The 24,568-nt window shown below is 41.2% G+C and overlaps 1 protein-coding gene across 1 annotated transcript; it reads right to left on the minus strand.

Moving 5' to 3' along the window:
• Positions 1–1,649: 1,649 nt before the first annotated feature.
• On the minus strand, positions 1,650–23,395 carry LOC118588637 (T-cell immunoglobulin and mucin domain-containing protein 2-like). Its single transcript, XM_036195209.1, has 4 exons — positions 23,278–23,395; positions 19,108–19,485; positions 4,499–4,639; positions 1,650–1,783 (listed from the first exon to the last, which is right to left on the minus strand). The coding sequence occupies exons 1-4, from the start codon at positions 23,393–23,395 to the stop codon at positions 1,650–1,652; spliced, it is 771 nt and encodes a 256-aa protein (XP_036051102.1).
• Positions 23,396–24,568: the final 1,173 nt, after the last annotated feature.

Genomic DNA, 24,568 nt, shown 5'->3' on the forward strand with positions numbered 1-24,568 from the left:
TTTGTAAGTGTCCAACTCTTCATTTCTTTATTTTTATATATTTTATTAAATTATTTATATACAGTTTTGAGACAAGGTCTCACTATGTAACCCAAGTGGCCTAATGGTCCAGGCTAGCATCAAAATTCTGATATTTGTTTTAATTTCCTGAGTCCTAAGAATAACGAAGATACCATTATAAGTGACTTCTTTTCCTGTTTTCTTCTCCTCCTTCTCCTCCTCCTCCTCCTCGTCCTCCTCCTCCTTCTGTGTATTTATTCTCCCTGTATGTCTGCCTGTCTGCCAGAAGAGGCCCCAAATCTCATAATGGATGACCCCGAGACACTATGTGGGTGCTGGGTATTTAACTTAGGACATCTGGAAGAGCAAGCCAGCGCTCTTAAGCATTGAGCCATCTCTCTAGCCTCCTTTTTTCTTTTTTTAATGCAAATATCTGGGAACTAATTTTACAGACAAAAATCTTTAAATACAAATTGTTTCCCAGAAGATAAACAAGTTAACAGGCTAACAAATTGGAGAGGAATATACTTACAGTGTAATTATTCTAAAGTCCTTTGAGGATGTCAAAGTGTTCTTCCAATCTGCTCAACAAGAGAGTTAATATCCAATATGGCAGGAGACACACTGGACAGCATGTTTTGAACATCATATATTTGAAGTACATTTGAAATGTCTATTTTATAACAAGGGGTCTATTGTTTTCATTGTTTCTCTGTGTCTATGAAACACAGAATCCTATATCAGACATATATAAGGTTTGTAACATCCTGACAAGAAGCCCTTCACTGCATTTTACAGATGAAGCAGCAGACATCATATGCCCCGTATTTCTAATTTTGTCAAATGACAGACATCTCATCACACAGTGTCACACAGATTGGGAACACTACAGGTCTATGGGAGTCCCAACTACTGCTAAAACTGGCCTGCCCAGCAGAATAAGATTGGATGACTCACAGCCCTTCTCATTTTCACATACCTGTGCTTACATGTTACTCAGTGTGAGAGCCCTTCCAAGGAACCAAAGGCAATGACTAGGTTTAGGCAACATCTACAGTCTAAGCTCTGTTGTTTGACTTAGACCCTTAGTAAGACCTTCCAGGAATAATCCCGTGGAACCTGGTATTTCTAACCCCTCTCTCCCATTCCTGAACGTAAGAAATATCCCTCAGAAATCTACATCTTAACTATGTCTGTAGAAGAAAATTATTCAAATATATTTGCTGTAAATTACATCTTGGAGCAGGATTCAAAACCAACAGAAGCAGGAGAGATGAAGTATTTCTTAGCAATCTCCAGAGACCTGACTTGAGATCCACCACATCACATGTATACTCAGGTTAAGAAACCTAAGTGCTCTTCATGGAGAAGACCATAGTGTGCCTCAGTGTGCCCCATTCCTTCCCTAAGCATCTCTCTTTGTAATGACCAGGTGCTTAGGATCTGAGTTAAATATCTTCAAGACTCCATCACGTTGACTGTCCCTGACATTCTTTTCTTCTGAGAAGACATACAGCCTAGCTTAGCCTGAATGGAAGAGCTTATGGGGGCAGGGACCAACTGAGGATGCTGTGGGGAGGCAGAATGGAGCTGTGTCTCTGTCCCTGCCACCACTGACAATGTCAGACCTGTAGTGTTGCAGAGGGTGCCTATTCCTCACCAGCTTCATCAAGATCTGGACCTTCCAAGGGGATAAGGGAGGAGACCTTGTTACCTGCAAGAGGATAGGATGTGGTTTCTGTCACCTCAGCTGTTGTCAGATGTGGATAAATCGTAGTGGGTTCTGGAATGAGAACAACGCAAGAACTGTTTCAGCTTTGGAGTTTGCCCACCAAGGAAATAGAAACAAAACTCACTGCCACCTTCCCCAGTGCCTCCCCGGCCTCTAAGCAGGAATGGCTCCTTCCTACCCATTTCTGCCTCAGCTGTCTCCTCTGAGAAATGTATCCAAAGATGGGCACTGTCTGAGTAAGTGATCTGTGTCCTAACATTCTGGACAGCTTTATCAGGATTCAGAATTGTCTCATACTTTCCATTCTAGACTCCTGAACTCCTCTGACACATATAGTCAATATCAACACATGGAGGATCGAACACTCAGTTAAGATCACAATTTATCAAGACAAGGGTCATTTTACCTTTCGGGAGAGGGACCTGGAAGTTTCTCTCTAACCCCCTAACTGCAGACCTAATTCAACCCCAGATTATTCACACTTCTTTCCATGGAGATGAGCTCTCTGAACAACATGGAAAAGATGGATCATTTCATCACTGAGTTCTTCTCAGGGTAGCAGCATCACACTTGTGATGAATCCTACTCTGCAGCCTGCTTTGTGCTATGGAATCCTTCTCTCTCTCCTCTTTGTCTCTGTCTCTGTCTTAAATTTACTTATTTATTGGGTGGCAATTGGTTGAATGACTGATTGAGACAAGGTCTCCTGTCCTCCACCCATTCCTGTACTAAGAGTGACTTCCTGTGTTTTCTGACTCATCTTCATCCTCTAAATGCTTCCCTTTTCAGAACAAGGGAGGATCTTGGAGTAAGTTGGTTGTGGCCAGACAGGAATACCTAAACCTGGGCTTCTCATGACCTGTCAGAGTCTTTCTGGATCCCCTACCTCACTACAACCTGATCCTTACACTTGATCAGCACCCTCCTGTTCTGTACTACTGTGCTGTTTTGTCCTGACACTCAAACATGTGAGAGGATGTGACTGTCCTTCTGAACTAATGATAGGACAACACAAATGTCAGACGGTCACAGGTTGCCCAATTCAGTTCTTGGTAAAAGGCATCATGAGCTTAAATTCCTTCCCTAGCCTGGGTCACTTTTTCCTTGTTCTTATAACCTCACATCCTTTATTCCATGAATAGTATCTGGGACAAGTGAGATGAGCACCGAGGTGGATGTGAGGATGTGTGTTCTTTCTGCAGTAGCCAGGGTGTTTGCCCTCTCCCTACAGGACAGTCAACCCTCAACTACAATTCTTTAGGAAATCAACAATAAAAATATAAGATTATACTAAACAACCACCCAGAGGTGATATGGACTCATGTACCAATACTTCTTCTAAATCTCAGTTTTCCATGAAGTCAAAAACCTGTCCATGCTCTCCAAACTCAGTTCATGTGCCCGTTCTCTTAAGCAGGCAGAACCTGAGTATTGTAAAGCTCTGTCATCCAGAGAGATCTCACAGTTCTTCAGTGTGTGCAGCTGCCTGGAACAGAGGGTTGTTCTCACAAATCCTGTGCTCTAAAATCCCAGTTATAAGCTAGAGCTCTCTGCACACTTGGTGTATATCTCAGTCCTTCAGAGTCCTCCTGCTTGAAAGTACCCGAAGGCCAATGAGAGGACAGGGAAATAAATACTCCCATCAGATTACTGACACAACAAAAAGGCTATGTGGCTTCTTCTCTTGTCAGAATCCAGCCCTCACTAAGGGATTGGACAGATTTTAGGAAGCTTTGGGAACCCTCTCACAGCTAGCTTTTCACTCCTAGATGTAGACTATTAGAACCTAAACTTGCCTCGAATAAGGCAAACTTCTCCCTATCTGTACATCAAGTTACTACCCACTAATGTAAACTTTACCTGTAGGCAATTTCAATGAAGTATGAACAACATGGCCTCACTCAAAAGCATGAGCATGTTAAATCATTTCCTGAAGCCTTCGAATTCAATGGGTATTGTTTTTTTCATTCCTATAAAGGACTTACATTACACTGTTCATGCTACATGAATAAATTGAGAGATCCTTAAAGTAAACTTTATAAGGAATCCACTGCCTCTTTAAAAGGGTGGTGCTTGGATGCCTTTCCAGTGAGGATGTGGAAACAGTACAAACCCTCCCACCATCCATGCCCATCCTGGAATCAGAGAACCAGCTTCGAAGCCAAGTGAACAGGGACAGAGTCTGAGCCAATTTCTCTCCTCATAACTTCCACCATGAGATTTCTGACTCTGCCAGTTCTTGTCACTACATAATTTGGACAGGTCACAGTTAATATAGGACATAATTGTCTGAGAATTAAACTCTGTTTCATAAAACATAGCATGCTGCCTGGTGCTCATGAAATGCTAAATGATATCTTCTCTGAGCTATGGCCTCAGCTGGATGGTCCAATTTCAGGATGGATGTAAGTGGTCAAGAGTCTCCCAATCCTGACCCTAGTTTTCAGTCAGTCCTTAATTTTTCATCAGATAGTCATGTCTAACTGGACCAGATTCCCACCATCCTCATGAGCTATCCTAGATCAATGATCCACCTAAGCCTGGCTAGTAGTGAATCCTTGGGGAGTCTGATATAGAGAGATAGATGTCCTCCATGTTCAAGCTCTTGCACAGCAGAGGGTGAATGTAACTTATGAATGGGAATCAGACTTTGTGAAGCTGTTGTTGGGCTCTTCACCTATATTATACATCTGAGTTGACTCAGTGTCTATGTCCTACCGACTCTCATGAGAAGGACTCTAGGTCCTGAACCACATTGGGTTGTACCTGGTGTGTGAGTCTGTATTTGTGCTGGTGTTGGATGAGAAGAGGATGAGACTTGGGGTGATGTGGATACATGTGTGGGTATTGTTGAAATAGTCGTGGGTCTTGCTGTAGTTGTGGGTTTTCCTGTAGTTGTGGGTCTTTCTGTAGTTGTGGATCTTTCTGAAGTCGTGGGTCTTGCTGTAGTTGTGGGTATTCCTGTACTTGTTTGTGTTCCTGTAGTTGTGGGTCTTCCTGTAGTTGTGTGTCTTCCTGTAGTTGTGGGTCTTTCTGCAGTTGTGGGTCTTGCTGAAGGACTTGTCGAAATTTCTGGATTTGAAAATCAAAATAAACAAGGATCAGTCAAGCAAGAATAGGCAAGTGCTTCTGTTGTAGCACCCATGACAGGCTGTCCCCAGAGAGGCTCCTCCTGAACTTTTGTTCTTTGTCATTGACCAACTAGGACTGGGCAGGACCAATAGGAGGCAGCTGCACTTACCACATGGAGTTGAGCACAGAGGCCATGTTCCTAAGGACACACTGTACTAATGACAGGTGTCAGGTCCTCAGATGTCTAAGCATAGCTGTGAGACTGTGAGGTTTTGAGGGGCTGACACTGCTCTCAGTGGTGACTGACTTCACCCACATTTCCAGGCCCATGATGTTCATTTCAGTCAGTCCAAAGAGGACAAAACATACAGCCTTGCATCTTAGTATGCAGATCCCACACAAGCCCCAACTAAACGGGATTTGCACAATTGGGTAGAGAGTGGATATTGTCTATGGTTCCTTCCAATGTAAGACAGACCAGGTGAATACCCCTTATCCAAAAATGCTTGTGATAGTTTGAGAATTTAAATCTTGCATAAGTATTTGGAATATTTGCATACAGATAATATCTTATGTGTAGGGCTCAAGTATAAACATGGATTGATGTGGCATTCATATAATTACACTTTACATATGTAGCTTAAAAGGTAACTTTATACACTGTGGATCATTCTGCACATGATACTTTCATGATGTTGAATTTTCAAGGGCAATTATCAAGTCTGTGCTCAAAAGGTTCCAGATTTTGGAGCACTGTAGACTTGGAATGTTAGGATTAGGCAGGTTCAACCTAGAATTCACAAGTCAACAGCATCCAAAGTGCTGCAAGGATCCAAACAGCTACTGATGGTCTCAGTGTGCAGAGTTCCTAGACAGGAGCTAAGGCAAAGTGGTGCTGGGATCAAACAGTCATCCAGGACTCATACTGTCTGTGTCAGCAGACACATGTGTTCCCTGTAAGTAATCTCCTTTGATCTTGACTGTGCTGACTACAAAATGAAACCTCAGCAATGAGGAATGATACCTTGAAAACTCTTCTTTACCTTGAATACAATGTAGTTCCTTAGTATAGTGTGTGTTCATCTTGAAATAAAGACAAACTTGTAGTGTTGCTACTGTGTGTGGGGAAGTAGTGTGAGTATAGCATCCCCCTTAAATTCAGTACAATTATTTATTTATTTATTTGTTTGTTTGTTTGTTTGTTTGTTTATTTGTGTGTTTGTGGGATGTCAAATATGGATGCTACAAGATAACTTTTCAGAGTCTCTTCTCTCCTCCCACCACGTGGGCCCAAGAATTGAACTCAGGTCATTAAGTATAACAGTGGGTAACTTTTCCCACTGAGCCTTCTCACTGGACCTCAAACCTCTTTATGTAGAGGGTCAGATGAAAGGATTTTTGTTTCAGGGACATTAAAAACAGGTGTCCAGGAGCAAGCACTCATGTCAATCAATCTGAAAGTCACTGCTGACAACGGAGCAAGGAGTGGGTGTGGCTGTGCTGCAATAGAACTATTCCCAGCAGCAGGGGTCTGTTTATAACCTGGTCTGGTTAGTTTGCTGGTCCAGTCTAATGTGTGGGCAGAGGCCTGAGCACAGTACACACCCTCCCTGGAGAGTATAAATCTCTGAGGTGGAGAAAAACAATCTAATCGGAAGATCACTGTGAGAACAAACCCCAGGAAAGAATCACCAACTCGGGAGCTTTGCTTCTCTTGCCCTGGGCCATTTTTTTTCTCCCAGGAAAATGGGAAAATCCTAAGGAGCTGATGAGGATCCCAGCACACCTGATGAGGAAGCTGTGTGTGTTAAAACCATGAGAAGATGTAGATTTGGTTGTTAAAGTAGGTAACAGTTGCTGGCTCACTTAGGGACTACATTGACTAAGGGTGACTTTGTAAGGACTGACCTGCTGACAAATCTCTAAGCTCCATAAAACCTTCAATTAATGAACTTAAATTAGTAATGTTATGCTGTAATGACATGCTTATCCCACTTCTGGGTGCTGGGACTCTAACTAAGAGTTTTAGGTGGGAATGTGTCTGGACAACTGCCTTCCCAAGCTATAACCACAGGCCTTACTAGGTTATTGTGTTTGCAGTTCTGGGACATAACCCAAGGTTTCAGGCATGCTAGACTATAGTGGGCAGCCATTCCAGCCTTGGCCTGGAGGTTCCAACCCCCATTGAGGCTTCCTTAATGGTTACATATACAAGGCAGGGCTGAGAGAGGATGCTGAGGACCCAGGATCAAGAGGAGAGGCTTTGCTGGGCAGTGGTGGCACACGCCTTTAATCCCAGTGCTTGGGAGGCAGAGCCAGGTGGATCTCTGTGAGTTTGAGGCCAGCCTGGGCTACCAAGTGAGTTCCAGTAAAGGCACAAAGCTACACAGAGAAACCCTGTCTCGAAAAACCAAAAGAGAAAGAGAGAGAGAGAGAGAGAGAGAGAGAGAGAGAGAGAGAGGAGAGGTTTGGCTTTTCTTGGTTCCAGGACCCTGGATGCTGGAGGTAGACCAAGCAGACTTCTCCAAGAACACAGCCGGACTGTGCCATACCTTTCCCAGACCTTACAACCTATCCCTTCATTTGTAAGTTACCCCACAAAATAAACCTCCCTTTTAACTACGTGGAGTGGCCATAATAATTTTACCAATACCTGGCGCTCAAGTGGGGCAAATTCCAAAGTCTTGGGCGGCTCCTACCCTCAGCCTCCTCCCCGGCTGGTGGGTACCTAAACCCGCCTGCAAAGTTCCATTTAACCAGGGAACACCTACGTGGTTCCATTCCCAAAAAAGGGAGCAGCTAGTCGGGTCTCAGTTCCCTAGCTTAGCCCCCAGACCAGCGAAAACCGCTGTGAGTGAGGCCTTCGCACTCCCCCCTGAGTGCCGGCTCCCCGCCATCTTGGCTCCTGCCTTCAGCTGCTGCCAGCCAAGGTTGCCAGCAGGCCTTGCTTTGGAGCTATACCAACGCCTCCTGCTGGCTGAAAAGTGCTACTGCACCACCCAAAACCACAGAAAGGTAAGCTTAGTTCAAGTAAAAGTACTTGATAATTTTACACCTTAAAACTGACTAACAAATTTTGAGTAATTCTTGTAATATGGCTGACAACATTACATCACAAGAATTTAAAAACCTTTGTGCCTGTATGATGAATGACATTTTCCTGGAAATATACGACCTCCCTAAGCTATATCTGGCCTGTACCATTTTGGCATTCATTGTAATAATTCACACAGTGTTCAAACTCTGGTTAAATAATAAGAACAAAGATGAGTCATTATTGGGACTGATATAGGCTTTAAAAGATACCAATGAAGGTTTACAGAAAAATATTCTCTCTCTGGAATCTGCTAACCAGGATTTACGGGCTTTAAAAGATAGCAATGAAGGCTTACCGAAAAAGATGCTTTCTCTGGAATCTGCTGACCAGGACTTACATAAAAATATTCTCTCTCTGGAATCTGCTAACCAGAATTTACAAAACAGGCTTGTACCCAAAATTGATTTCACTGATAATAAATATGAATATTTAATGGATAGAACACTAACTCTCCAGAGTGAAGTTGTAGCTACTCAGACATTATATAAGTAAGAAAAATTATCATTAATTGATAAGATAAAGTCTATGGAATCATGTGTTTCAGAAGAACATAAAAACTTCCATGATTCCATGAAAAATCTGGAATCCCTTACAAGAGAGGAGGTTTACTCCCTGGAACAGACCCTAGGTGCTTGTTTACAAGCCCTGGAGGAAACTCTCAATAAACATGACAAGGGACCTAATAAGCAGAAGGGCAAGACCATACAGGTTGTAACATCTCCAAATGGCTTCCATACAATGGCTTATCCTGTTATCATCCATGAGAAGCCAGCAGATGACACACACCCCAAGCCATATATGACACATACATTACAACCAATTTCAACAAGGGATTTTAAAAATATAAAGGAAGCAGTAGTTACATATGGGATACACTCCACATATGTAAAACGGATGTTAAATTCGTGGTCTAGCTCATATAGAATCATTTCAGATGACTGGCATCAGTCAATTTCTAGAATATAGCCAGCAGTTACAGTGGAAAAGCTGGTTGAGAGAAGAGGCAAGAAATTTAGAACAACAAGGTAAACTCAGAGGTTTTGTGATCTCCCAAGATCAAATACTTGGTGAAGGATGTTTCCCTGACAGGAATGTACAAACCACTTATGATGTGTATACAATATCCCTATGCCGTACAGCGGCTCTAAATGCTTGGGAAAAAATTTCAGAACCTGGAAAAGCAACTGAGGTATACACAAAGATATTTCAGGGACCACACAAACCCTTCACTGATTTTTTTTTACAAAGGCTGAACACAGCTATAACAAAAGCTGTGTCAAATAAAGAATTAAGAAAAGTATTAACTGAGTCCTTGGCATTCGACAATGCTAATGTAGAATGCAATACACCATTAAAGATCAGATCAGTTCCTTTGGAATAATGGATTCAGTATACTAATGGTGTTGAATCTCTTAACTACAGACATGAGGCTTGGATAGGAGAGACAGATCCCAGAGGTGAAAGAAGGCCCTGTGGTACCAAATGTTTTAAATATGGTATACCAGGTCATATAAGTAAAAACTATACATGGTATAATCCTAGAAGTAATACTCCTTCTAGGAGTAGCCTAAACAGGAGACCCCAACGACCTCCTGGATTATGTAGAAGTTGTGGCAAAGGCCGACATTGGACCAATGAGTGCAGATAAAAGATAGATATATGAGGCAACCCTTTACTGGAGGGAAACGCTTCAAATATGGTAAGAACATTCCCAGCCACTGTGGAAGAAATTCCTCTCCAGGACAACTGAATAAACCAATGCCTAATGTAAAAACCGATACTGCAATGGATGATAAAACAGCTATGATAGATGAATCACAGTTTACAAAGAACACAATAAAACAAATATTTTCGCAGACTTCCATAAATGAACAAAGACCAAAGTTTAGAATTCGAATTAATGGCTTGGTTCTGGAGGGCCTGGTAGGCACAGGTGCAGATGTGACTATAATTACACCAAAATCATGGCATCCGAATTGGCCTCTTCAAGAGGTAGATGTCCAACTTTTAGGAATTGGCACCCTATCTCAGATAAAGCAGAGTTAGAGATGGGTTGAATGCATAAGGCCAGAAGGACAGAGAGGAAGGCTGAAGCCATATGTAGCAAATGTAGCAGTAAATCTTTGGGGCTGAGATCTGTTACAACAGTGGAATACCCAGATTAAAATTCCTACACTCTCAGAAAAGGAATACAGGCCAATGCATGTTGCTAGGAATATCATAACATGCTATAAAAAAACAGTCACTAACCATTCAGGCTGTACACAAACAGAGCACAACTGCTGTTGAACTCTCAGAAGTACCAACTGCCTTACCTTTAAAATGGCTAACTAATAAACCTGTCTGGGTTGGACAGTGGCCTTTGACAAAAGAGAAGCTACAAGCTTTAGAACCAGCTACAGCTGGTTCAAGAGCAGTTAAATGCTCAACACATTGAAGAATCAACACATTGGAATTCTCCTGTATTTGTTATTAAAAAAAAGTCTGGTAATTGGAGAATGCTGACAGATCTGAGAGCTATTAATAAAGTAATTCAGCCAATGGGCTCCCTACAGACTGGGATGCCCTTGTCCTCTCTGCTACCCAAAGAATGGCCTATAATAGTTATTGACTTAAAAGACTGTTTCTTTACCATACTTTTACAAGAAAATGATAAAGAAGAATTTGCCTTCACAGTTCCTAATTATTACAATTCAGGAAATATCAATGGAAGGTCCTCCCACAGGGAATGTTAAACAACCCTACCTTATGCCAATACTTTGTGCAAAAGCCATTGGAGATAATTTGTATAAAGTTTCCACAATCCATAATGTATCACTATATGGATGATATCCTATTAGCTGATCCAAAGTTAGACACATTAGAAAGCATGTTTGAAGAAGTAAAAAAAGTTTTGCCTCACTGGGGACTGCAAATTGCTCCTGAAAAAATACAAAGAGGAGATTCTATTAATTACTTAGGATATAAGATAGAGTTACAAAAAATTAGACCCCAAAAGGTACAACTGAGGAGAGATCGATTAAAGACTCTTAATAATTTTCAAAAGTTGTTAGGAAGCATTTCCAACTTATTGGGTATCATGGGAATACCCAAAGATGGGCTACAAAATTTGGCTAATACTCTAGAAGGGGACAAAGAATTAAATAGTCCAAGAGAATTATCAGCCGAAGCTGAGAAGGAAATGGCTCTAGTAGAAAAGACAATTCGAGAAGCACACGTGGATCATGTGGATCCAGAACTCAACTGCATTCTTGTCATATTCTCCTCCAGACATTCCCCCACAGGTATTTTGATGCAGAGGGAAGATATTATATTGGAATGGATATTCCTACCACATAAACCAAATAAGAAATTAAAGACTTATATAGAAAAGATCTCTGATTTGATTCAAAAACATAAATTAAGACTTCTCCAGTTGACAGGAATGGACCCAGCAGAAATTGTAGTACCTTTAACTAATGAGGAAATTTCATCACTATGGAAAGATAATGAATACTGGCAGAGAGCCTGCAGTAACTTTTTGGGCGAGATTAACAACCATTATCCCAAAAGCAAGAGAATAGAATTCATAAAGATGACTGAATGGGTCCTTCCTCATATTGTATGACAAAAGCCAATTTCTGGAGTCCTCACATTCTATATTGATGCAAATAAATCAGGGAAAGCAGCATACAAATCAGGAGACTTAAGTCAAGTGGTACAAAATCCGAACAGCTCTGTACAAAAAGCAGAATTGTATGCCATTCTTATGGTACTGATGGACTTCACAGAACCCTTCAATATAGTCACTGACTCTCAATATGCAGAGAGAGTTGTTTTACATATTGAAACTGCTGAATTTATTCCTGATAATACAGAATTAACTTCATTATTCATACATATTAGAAAAAGGGAACATCCTATATATATATATAACACATATCAGATCCCATAGAGGTCTGCCAGTACCTCTAGCACGAGGTAATGATGAGATTGATCAGTTACTAATAGGTAATGTGCTAGAAGCCTCAGAATTTCATAAGAAACACCATGTAAATAGCAAAGGTTTGAAGAAGGATTTCTCCATTACTTGGCAACAAGCTAAGGATATTGTGAAAAAATGTCCTACTTGTTCCTTCTATAACCAAACTCCACTACCTGCAGGGAGCAATCCAAAAGGTATACAAAGAAATGAAATTTGGCAGATGGATGTGTTTCATTTTGCAGAATTTGGAAGATTAAATTATCTGCACCATACTCTTGACACCTATTCAGGATTTCAGTGGGCAACTCCTATGAGTTCTGGAAAGGCTGATTCTGTGATTACACACCTATTAGAAGTTATGGCCATCATGGGAATACCTGTACAAATTAAGACAGACAATGCCCCAGCATATGTCTCCAATAAAATGAGACAGTTCTTTGCTTATTACAATATAAAGCATGTTACAGGTACACCACACAATCCCACAGACCAAGCAGTCATAGAAAGATCTAATTGAACTTTAAAGGATATGCTAAATAAAGAGCAACAAGTAACAATGACTTCTAGAAATAGATTGCATAGTGCTTTATTAACCTTGAATTTTCTCAATGCTGATGAGAAAGGATCAACAGCTGCGGAGAGACATTGGACGACAGACAAAACTCCTGAGCTAAACCAACCGGTTTATTTCAAAGATGTGTTGACCTCAGAATGGAAACCTGGATATGTCCTATGTTGGGGAAGGGGTTTTGCTTTTGTTTCTGCAGGAGAAGAAAAGCTATGGATACCAACAAAATTAATAAAAATTCGATTTGAACAGGAGAAACCCCTTGATGAGGAGCAGTAAAAGATCATCCACAAATGTGACATCTCTTCAAGTTGTAAGAAAAATTTAACAATCAAAGGTTGGGGTAGGGTTCTGTTTTTGTCTTTCCAGGATAATGGAAATACCCATCTTCCAGAAATCACAAGGCCTTGGATATCTGGATGTTTACAGCAGAAAGAAAGAAACTATTGGTACCAATCTACACAGGGTAAAATATCACTGTCTAACATCTATATCTCTATCAATCTAGAATAGTTGTGGTTCCAATTCAATGATAAACCAAGCTGGCTTTGGAGTTGGAATTGGCTCACTCCTTCTCTAAACCCAAGCATATTGATAAAAGAAAAGGTTGAGAGATTCTTCAGTCCCATATCAGAAGAGCCCTCTGATGTGAGACAGAAGGAAACCAATTATAAGGGACTGTTGTCTTCAAGATTCTAATTCTCTCCATGCTTACTCTTGATTTCTCGGAATCCTTTCTTACATGTCATGTCATCTTTAAATCCAAACCTTCCATTCTGATAAAAAATAAGTTTTTCCAAAAGCAATCTCTGAAGTCTCCAGAAGGAAGATGGGGCCCCAACAACAACAACTCTACCCAATCCAGGATGATGCCATGGTAATCATCATCATACTACACTTTTTGCCAAAATTTCAGACAATCTTACCCGTTACTCTGAGACTTGCTGCAGAATCTACAGTTAGTCTAACTGAGATTTAACTATCTGAGCTTTCTCATAATACCCAACAGAGATACCATTGCCCCCTAAACAGTAGGAAGCAATTCTAAGAAAACAACGCCCCTTCTCCCTAAGGTTTCATATTTCTCAGGGTTATGGATGATGGTTCTAGGGTTGGGAGTGGAAGAAACTGTTAACCTCAGTACTCTCCTCAAGGAAAGAAAATATGTCTCAAAAAGGGGGGGGGGAGAAGAAATGGAATGGATAGGTATAAGGTATTATGGTATACTATCATATACATTAGTAAACAAATTTAGTAAAATAACAGCCTTAGATAATTTACACTGTAATTTGCACTGTTATGAATTCTTATATGTTGATACAAATATAAACTTTTTATATTCCTATTTAAGATAATTTGTATATTGATATAAATACAGAACTATGTTTGTTATAATGTACACATGTTTTTACTCTTATTTGAAATATTTGTATACTGATACAAATGTAAATTTATATCTGTCATACTGTATGTATGTTCTACTTCTTTTTAAGATATTCTGTATACTGATATATATTTAGGATTACTATCATATTACATACTGCACTATACATTCCTACCTCTGTTAAAGATATTTTGTGTATTGTCACAATTTTAAAGTCATTGTCCTTTTACTGTACATTTGCTTACAGACTGTTTGCCTTGTTTACATGAAGCCTTAGTCATCAGGTTGTTTAGGTAGATAAGACTTATAGATTTATTGACACCTATGCTTGTCATCTCTATAATTATGTTAGTTAGGTTATCCAGATTTATAAATACATAGGTCAGATGGACAGGTAATCTTCAAACACTTCATGGACCTAGAAAATATGGCATTTAAATAAATTAGAATTCTGTTGACGTGAGACACAATTGCTCCTGGCAGCACCAATTTGATCCCAAGAGAATGTTGAGCTTCTAAGACATTTCCATTTGGAAGTTTGGCACAAAATGGCCTACTGGGCAAAGAACTGCCCTTGCCTCAACTGCTGACAGTACAAATGCTATCTTTTCTGGACAAGTGGGACACAAGGAAAGCGACCACTCTACTTTGCCAAGAGAGTGTAAGATGGTCTTTCAGAATCCCTGCTTCAGAAAATGGTCTATCAGATACTCTAGGCCTGTAGCCAATTTGAATGCACCAGCGATTCTGAGAAACATTAGGTGACTGTCCAGGCTGCCAGCTGTCTCTGTCTACTCTTGCAAGACTCCCAAAAGTTGCTTGTGTCCTTCTCCCATTTCTCAGGTATTATTCTATTCCTTCTCAGGTCTTTGATGAGGTTGAAGATTAGCAGTTATAGTTACAACTTTATATCTATATCTATACCTATATCTATCTATCTATCTATCTATCTATCTATCTATCTATCTATAGATAGATATAGGTATATATATATATATGTATATCTTAAATAAAATATATTAAGTATTAGACTCAGGTTCTTTAGGATAGGACACCTTTTGGAATGATCTTTGTAACATGCCATCTACCCATGCTCTATACTTCCCTGGATTTTAGTATGTGTTTTTTGCTTGGTATTGTTTGCATTGATTGTAATTCCAAGTTATCTAGGCCATTATCCCTCATTACTTCTGGATAATATTTGATAACCATTTCTTTGTATATAGTCTTGTATTAGGTTAGAACCTTCTTATTTAGACAAAAGGGGGAGATATAGTGGATAGCCATTCCAGCCTTGGCCTGGAAGTTCCAACCCCTACTGAGGCTTTGGTAATGGTCACGCCTACAAGGCAGGGCTGAAAGAGGATGCTGAAGACCCAGCATCAAGAGGAGAGGCTTCTCTTGGTTCCAGGACCCTGGACGCTGGAGGCAGACCAAGCAGAGTTCTCCAGAGAACACAGCCGGACTGCGCCATACCTTTGCCAGACCCTGCCACCTACCCCTTCATTTGTAAGTTACCCCACAAAATAAACCTCACTTTTAACTACGTGAAGTAGCCTTAATAATTTCACCAATACTAGACAAATTTCTACACATCCCCAAGGCAGTTTACTCTTTTGTAGGGATCTCCTCTCTCTCTCTCTCTCTCTCTCTCTCTCTCTCTCTCTCTCTCTCTCTCTCTCTCCCCTCCCCTCCCCTTCCTCTGTGTGTGTGTCTGTGTGTATGGGGGTTTATTCTCACATGAGTGGGCACCCTTGGATGTCAGAATCATTCAACTTCAGCCAAGTTAGTAACGTAATTTCACACCTGTGATAGGCACTGGGAACCTTATGTCTCTTCCCCAAAGCTGTCGCCATTAATCATTCTTTCATACTCTATGACTAGCTTCTTCAGGCTTCCTTGAGTTGCCTCCCAGCCATAGTTTTGAAAGGCGGCTCCTTGCCCCATCTGAATGGACTTCACCCTAACAAGAGATGGTGGCACATTTCTATAATACCAACACTGGGGAGGCTAAGGTGTGAGTAAGAAGTTCCAGGTCAGCCTGATTTACAAAGCAAGGCCCAGTACCAAAATCAATAAGTCATTCAATCAATTAACAGAGATCCAGAAAAATGATTCAATGGGTAGAGGCCCTTGACTTGCAAACCTGGTCAGTTGACTTACATCCCTAAAAATCACATAAAATCATAAAGAGATTACCAAGCCCCAGAGTTTTCCCACTGGCAAATTCATCATGTTATGCGATCCCACCATATGCAAATCATTCACACACTGCCACACAATAATAAATGCAGTTTTAAAAATCCAACTGAGGGCCAGACAGTGGTGGGACATGCCTGTAATCCCATTACTCATGAGGTAGAGGCAGGTGGATCTCTGTGAGTTCGAGGCCAGCCTGGTGTATAGAGCTAGTCCAGGATAAGCTTCAAAGCTACAGAGAAACCCTGTCTCAAAAAACCAAAAAAAAAAAAAAAAAATTAGGACGCCAGAGAGATGGCTCAGAGGTTAAGTGCACTGACTCTTCTTCCTGAAGTCCTGAGTTCGATTCCCAGCAACCACCAGTTGGCTCACAACCATGTGTAATGAGATCTGGTGCCCTCTTCTGGTCTGTAGTCATACATGATGTATACATAATAAATAAATAAATCTTTTTTTTTTTTTTAAAGTGGCTGGAACTATGTTCATAGCAGCACTATTCATAATAGCCAGAACCTGGAAACAACCTAGATGCCCATCAACTGAAGAATGGATTTTAAAAAGTGTGATACATACACATAATGGAGTACTACTCAGCCGAGAAAAACAATGACTTCATGAAATTTGCAGGCAAATGAATGGAACTAGAAAATATCATCCTGGGTGAAGTAACCCAAACCCAGAAGGACAAATATTGTATGTACTCACTCATAGGTGGAATGTAGATATAAAGCAAAGAACAATCAGACTGTAACCCACAGAAGCAGGGAGGCTATATAGCAGGGGGGACCCTATTATGACTGTGGCTTATAACAAGTTTTGGTTTTACTCAATTACTGGGCAAGCCTCAATCAAACATTTCACTATCAGGATAAGAATTTATACTGTATCAAGCTGATAATAGAAAAATAAATGAATTAATTTTTTAAAAAAGTGGCTGGAGAGATGGCTCAGAGATTAACACTGACTGTTCCTCCAGAGGTCCTGAGTTCAATTCCCAGTACCCATATGGTAGCTCACAACTCTGTGTAATGAGATCTGGCTCTGTCTTCTGGCCTGCAGGGATACAAGCAAACAGAACACTATATACATAATAAATCAATAAATCTTTAAAAAGAGAGAGAGAGAGAGAGTACTTTTTTAAAAAAAAATCCAATTAAACACAAAAATAAATGAATGGATGGATGTATAACAAAATCTAGAAGCTGAAAGACTACAGAATGTTCTTAACTAAAAAATATAGAGACAGATTGTTTCTAGTATATCTATTATTTGATTTCCATTGTCTGTGTGAACCCTTAAATAAAAAGAGATTAGGAACAACTCCAGGAGCCAGGAAGTCCTCATGAGCCTACTGTTTTAGTCAGTGTAAAAAAAAAAAAAATCGGGATATATACATGAAGGAGATGTAAAACCTGGTTCTCGTGATACAATCCTTTAATTCCAGTACTCTGGAAGCAGAGGCAGGGGGAGCTCTCTAAGTTCAAGGCCAGTCTGGTTTACAGAGTTAGCCAGGACTTCACAGAGAAATTCTGGGAGAAAAAAAATAGCAGAAAGAAAGAAAGGAAGAAAGCAAGGAATGAAGGAAGAAAGAAAGAAATGAAAAAAGAAAGAGAGGAAGAAAGAAAGGTAGGAAGGAATGAAGGAAGGAAGGAAGAAAGAAAGGAAGGAAGGAAGGAAGGAAGGAAGAAGGAAAGAAGGAAAGAAAGAAAGAAAGAAAGAAAGAAAGAAAGAAAGAAAGAAGGAAAGACAGAAGGAAAGAACGAAACTAAGAAACAAAGAATTGTAACCATTTGTTCCAGATTGTGGGTTTCATAAAGTTCTGTTAGAACATGGGCATGCACCCTTAGACCACATCCCACAGTCTGAATAGGTCCAGCCTCACCTCCCTGCTGCTCTCTGACATAGTGAGAGTCTGTCTGCTCTGTGCCCAAGAGCACCCCTGATTTATGGACCTAATCAACATCTGTCTGTTCTACACTCTCTGTCACTTAAACTATGGTGAACTAAATCACATGACAGGAAACTTCCTTCGTGAATGAAGAAAAAAAAGAAGCAAAAGAAAGACATGACTACACCTACTCATGGTGGAAAAATGATTTATTGAAGGTATGAGGGAGAAAACAGACAGAGGCATCCAGAAGGTTCCAGAGTGAACTTGACCAGCAAACTGAACTCCCCATGTGAGGAGAGGGGAAAGCTAGGAGCCAAGAGTGGGGGCCAAGAGGTCAAGAACCCAAAGGGGCCTGTCTAGCCAAAATGGCTGGGTTACATAGAGAAGAGCAGCTGGGGGAGGGGCAGCCCAGCCCAATCCCTAAACTGGAGAATTTAGGGAGGGGGCAGGGTGTGCCCTGTCCTTGCCTTGCTGAGGGAAGGGCAGCCAGTGTCTGCTTTGATATGTTAACAAGATCCTTAGTTAGCCTTCATCCTGAGACCTAGCACCTAACACCTCCACCACTAAAAGATGTAACAAGTCAGACTTTCTCCTTGCTCTGGGGACCAGCCTGAGACTGCTGAGGGGGAATGCTGGGAGGATTATTCTGCAGGCTGCTCTCTGAAGAGGATCCTCTGTAGACCTGCCATTCCAGTCATGGCAGCCATCTCTCTCTAGTCCTCCCTCTCTCCCTCTCACATTTCTGCTCTTAATGAAACTCCTCTCCAGGTTGTAAAGAGAAGCTCCTCCTTCCTTGAAAACCTCTTCACACCCCATCAAGGGATGAACCTCAAAGATGGGGGTCTGATCTCAGCCTTGGGGCCTCCTCATTCTAATAAAGCTGATTGGAGGGAATTGTGTGTCAGAGTCAATTATGGACTAGCAGCTGCTGCTCATCTGTTAGCACACTACGGGGGTGGGGGGGGATGTGGGGTGGGGTAGGGTGGGGGACACACAAGTGAACAGGTATTTAAAGAACCTTCTTCTATATGGACATTTCGAGATTTCGGCAACAAATTGTGTGATAGGATGTGAGAACCATTTCAAAGGCTCAAGGCAGCGCAGACTGACAGCAGAACTCTCCACTATATATAAACATATTTATAGCAACCTTCAGTTTCCTTCTTAGAGGAAAACAGAAAATATTAGTCCACAGAGCACTAGGGTCTCTTGAAGAAATAAACAAAGGAAATACAGAAAGCTTACTTGGTTTAACTTTCAAGGAATAGGTCACAAATTGGAAAGATCCAGGGATTGCCACTATACAACAATATGGACCACCGTCACTCTGAAGAGCATTCTCTATTGTCAAGGACACGTTTCCTTCTGAAATATGACCCTTGAGCTGGTATCGGCTGTTCCTCTGATAGGATACATGGTAGCCATTGGTCCAGATAAGTGTTCTTGCACAGTGAAAAAGCTTACATTCACCCAGGCCCCAGCATGCGGTAGTGATTCCCCCATTTGTTGAGTAAGTACATGGTAGTGTCACAGGGTGACCCACCACATCTTCCACTACTGTGTAAGAACCCAGAGCACCTGTGATGGAAAAAAGAAGAGACGGGGAAGAAATGGAGAATTAGTAACCAACATTTTCCTAAAATTTTGTTCATATTTCTTTTCAGAAAAATTAAGGTAGTGGGTATTCAACTGGAATTTAATTTAGGGTATTATGAAAGTGAGGCAAGTGCTGTCCACTGAACTATAGCCCTAGTATGAGGGCCTAGACTAGACTTTACAGGCTCTACCTCAGGGAAAGGGCCACCATCTCAGGCCACCTGCTGTACTCAGTTCCATGAAGGACCTCAGGAATGTGTCTCTGAAGATATCTAGATAATCCTGCTGAGTAATCCAGATAATCCTTTTCAATGGGTTATGGTTCCCAGCCAAAAGTCTAACCCAATGATTTCAAAAGTGGTTTCACACCCAAAGTCTAGACCAATAGTTTCAAAAATTCAGCTTGGGCCATATCCCTTCTACCCAATCCCAAGTTGCCAATTCCTGGCTTGTGGTTTTTCCCTATAAAAACTCTCTACACCTGGGCTCGTGGCTGCCACCACATTTCCTTCCATCTGCTGTGTGGTGGCCCAGGTTGAACCTGAATAAAAGGATCCTTATGTGCTTGCATGGAAAACCGGCTCCTTGGTGGTCTCTGGGGGGTATGAGAATCAGGTACAACAGTAGCCTTCTTTATCATATCATTGGTGTTTTTGTGTGAGTTTGTGTGTGTGTGTACTTTGCATGTGCGTGTGTTGTTGGGGGGTTAGAGGGAATGACAACTTAATGTTTGTTGTTATCATTTGGTTTTCTGAGCCAGGATCTCACTTTGTAGCCTTGGCTGGCCTAGAACTTGCAGCATAAATCAGACTTCAGACTCCCAGCGCTTGGCTGCCTCTACCTCTCTAATCCCATGATTAAATGTCCAGTTTTACAGTCTGAATTTGAAGACTGTAAACAGTTTCCTCTCAGCATATTCTTCCTTAGTGTGATTACTTAATGGGTACATTTGTGAACAAAACAGCTTGTCTGTTGTATGATATTCACAAGACTTTTCTTCTCTTTTATCTTCTTCAGAGAGTGACTTTCTTTGGAGACAGGGACTTTTTATACCTTGTCTGTCTGAAAGTCAAGATCTCCCACCTCTGATTACAGAGTGCTGGGATAGTAAACAGGTGCCACTGAGACCAGATCAAATGTTTTCATTTTTTTTTTCTTAATTTAAAACTTTTTATTTCAAAAGCCATGTGGTGGGTATTGTGTTCCCTGAAATATTGTGTGTTCCCTGAAATAAACATATCTGGGGGCAGAGAACAGATAGCCACTAGAACAAAGCCAAAAATGGTGGCTAGAAAATGGGAAGAGTAAGCCCTAACAGAAGTTGGGCGGTGGTGGTACACACCTTTAATCCCAGCTCTTGGGAGGCAGAGCCAGGTGGATCTCTGTGTGTTCAAGGCCACTTTAGAAACAGCTAAGCATGGTGACCCATGCCTTTAATCCCAGAAACCCAACCTTTAACCCCAGGGAGTGGGGGCAGAAAGAAAAAGGGATATAAGGTGTGAGGACCAGGAACTAAGGAGGAAAAGCATGTAGTTAGTTAAGCTTTGGAGCAACACAGTTCAGCTGAGATATATGTGGAGGAGGACTCAGAAGCTTCCAGCCTGAGGAAACAGGATCACCTGAGGAACTAGCAAGGTGAGATAGCTGTGGCTTGTTCTGCTTCTCTGATCTTCCAGCATTCACCCCAATAACTGGCCTCAGGTTTGGTTTCATCAATAAGACCTTTTAAGTTTCCTACTACAAAGCCATACATGAGTAATCTTGTAAACCCAGTACTCACTTGAATACCCAGAACTCACTTGTAAACCTAGAACTCACTAATATACTCAGAACTTGGGAGGTAGAGGGAGGAAAATGAGGAATTCAAGGCCAGCTTCACCTAACTAGTGAGTTGAAGGCAGGCCTAGGATTTGGAGACCCTGTCTCAAACCGTCCCTCCTCCTCCTCCACAGTGCTATGACAACAAAATCATTGGCTTCCACACCTCTTCTAATCAAAGAGCAGAGCCAGGCAGGGCTTTGGAAAAGCATTGTTGGCTTCAAGGCAGAACCTTAGTAACTTCAAATCAGTCTTCAGAAAGGAGAGACTGAGGCTTATTCTGAATTTTATGATTGACCCTTAAAACACACACAGACACAAACATGCACATAGATACATACATACATACATACATAGACACACATACACACACACACACACACATACACACACACTCACACACTCACACACTCACACACTCACACATAAACTAAGCAGAGGTCCATTTTTAAAAGTGACATTCCAGAACTTGACTAAGACCTACTAACTAGTAAAGTAAGATCACATAGAAAATACACGACTGGGCTGGAGAGATGGCTCACAGGATAAGAGCACTGACTGCTCTTCCAGAGTTCCTGAGCTCAATTCCCAGCAACCACATGGTGGCTCACAACCATCTGTAATGAGATCTGGTGCCCTCTTCTGGTCTGTAGCCATACATGCTGTATACATAATAAATGAAAACAATCTTTGAAAAAAAAAAAAAAAGAAAAAAACAGAATAAAATACACAACCAATAATGTAATGATGCAATTTTAAAATTGAAATGATTAAATATAATTCTTTTGAGGATAATGGAATAAAATTTCTAATACTAATAGCTTCCTCAGTGGCCTTTAAAGGAACTCTGAGGGCTAAGGATGCAGCTCAATGATACAGTCCTTGGCTAGCCCATGCTAGCCCCTGTGTTATATCCCAGAACAGGAAAAAAAAATAAACAAACAAAAGCACAAAATAATGAATTGTGAGATTCCCTAACCAATCACCTATATGCAGCCTAGGCTGTGAGTTTGGGACGTGACCTAGAAAGCATGTTCCTTTTTCTATAATGAATGTATTTCTTACTGGGACACTCAGTACTCGATTTTGCCAAATACTATTTTGATTCTTTTCTTACTGTTTTAGCTCTTTTGTTCTTTGGGGGCCCTTCACCCAGCTCCCAAATAAATCACCAAAGTTTGGTTTTAAAAAGCAAAAATACGGGGGCTGGGCATTTAGCTCAGTGGTAGAGTGCTTGCGTAGCAAGCACAAGGCCCTGGGTTCGATCCTCAGCTCCAAAAAAAAAAGAAAAAAGAAAAGAAAAGAAAAGAAAGAAAGAAAGAAAGAAAGAAAAAGAAAAAATACACAAAGAAATGTAATGAAGGCTGACTTTGAGTAGTCATCATGCATGGAAAGCTCTGTTTGTAATTTTTTATTAACCTTTAACTATAACATGCATGTATGTGCACTCACCCTTACTTGTCCATAACGTGTAACATGCAATCATCCTTACTTTACTAGTCCATAGCATCCATACATGTGCTCTCACCCCATACTTGTGTATCACAAGCATGCACATGCACTCACTCTTTAATTGTCCATCCCATTTATGCACATACACTCACCCTTAACTTGTCCATCACATGCATATACATGAAATCAGATTTACTTGTCATAGAATCCATACAAGTGTTCTCACTCCATACTTGTTTATCACATTCATGTATGTGTACTCACCCTTACTTGTCCATCAAATGCATGCATGCATTCTCATCTCATGCCTGACATGTTCTTGGGGATCATGTTTATTTAGCCATAAGTTTTGAAATTGATACAGGTTAAGAAAGTTCTTTGGAGCTACAATTTATCCTGATTCTCTGCTCACGACATAAGCCAAAATCAAAAAGGCCCGAGGATTGTCATCTCTTCTGCCAGCTCTAGCCTCCTCAGCATTCCCCAGCTCACCTACTCACTTACCTGGGAGAAGTAGTATGAGGCCTGAAATGAAGACTTGAGAATGCATCACGGTGTTGACCTGAAGGACAAGAAGAAGACACTGGTTAGCTGTGGCACTCAGCACACTGTGTCGGGGCATGGCTTCACTGTGACTATGCATCACACATGCCTTTCTGCTAGGGATGTCTGTCCCCCCAAACAGCCTTTTCTTCCCCAGTCCTTCCTCAAATACAGCTATCAGAAAACTGAAGGCTGAGACAAGAATGTGTTCTCTGGTAGAACTCTAAGCAGAGAACAGCCTTCTAATGACAATGATGCACTTGCCCCCTGGTGGACACAGAGCAGTGTCTGCTCAGCCACAGTGGTTAGTCCCTGAATCCCAACCAAAAAACATGAGCAAGATGGACTGAGAGAGAATATGAAGCATCTCTCATACTTCCACACACAATGACTGAGACCATATCTTTCTGGGGGATATCTATAGACACAGCAGAGCACTGGGTAGAGATCAAAATCTTCCATTCACAGAGCCCCTCCATACCTAAATTTCCTCCTAGGTAACATATCACTAATGTTTGCTCAGATTTTGTAGAATCTGATGTGAAGAAAACAATGGGCTATTTACTCACAGGCACCTAATCCTCCCAGAACCCAAGAGCTACTACTTTTAAGCCCATTTATGAATGGCTTCATGCCAGCGACGGCATATGAAAAGCCTGACATGTTGCCAGTGAAATCTGTGCTGGAAGTACCTGAGAATGAGGACATCAACCCCTCCGGGCCTGCCCCACTGGATAATCTACCAAGCCTGCCTTCTGTGGGCCAGGGAGAAAACAACCCTTTTGTCCTGAGGGCAGACTTTATGGTGTATGCATGTCATGTTCTCACCCATCCAACTGTTACTTGTTTTTGTGATCCTCATACTCTATTTGCTCTTTGTGATTTTCTTTCTCTCTCCTGCATTGGTTTCCATTAAATTAGAAATGATATTGAGGTTATGACAATGGCAGGGGTTAAAGCTGTTATGTGGGTCATGGGAAAATCCCAGAAGGCTGGTGACAGAAAACTGTAGATGGAAGGACATACAGATGGGATAAGAGACAAGAGTTGTCCAGAACTAGTCAGAAGACAACTTGAAGAATTATAGAGTGATGAAGAAGGACTTAAGCTGAGAGAAAGCTGGCACTATGGTACCTTAAACCATTGCTTGTATTTCTGTGCTTTTTAAGAAACTGCAAGTAGATGTCCTCTGAGGTAATTACCTCAGATGTTCTGATAATTTATTAACCTGAAAGAGAATAAGCTGCTGTGA

Source organism: Onychomys torridus, chromosome 8 (genome assembly GCF_903995425.1).
Source record: "Onychomys torridus chromosome 8, mOncTor1.1, whole genome shotgun sequence".
NCBI classification, from domain to species: domain Eukaryota; kingdom Metazoa; phylum Chordata; class Mammalia; order Rodentia; family Cricetidae; genus Onychomys; species Onychomys torridus.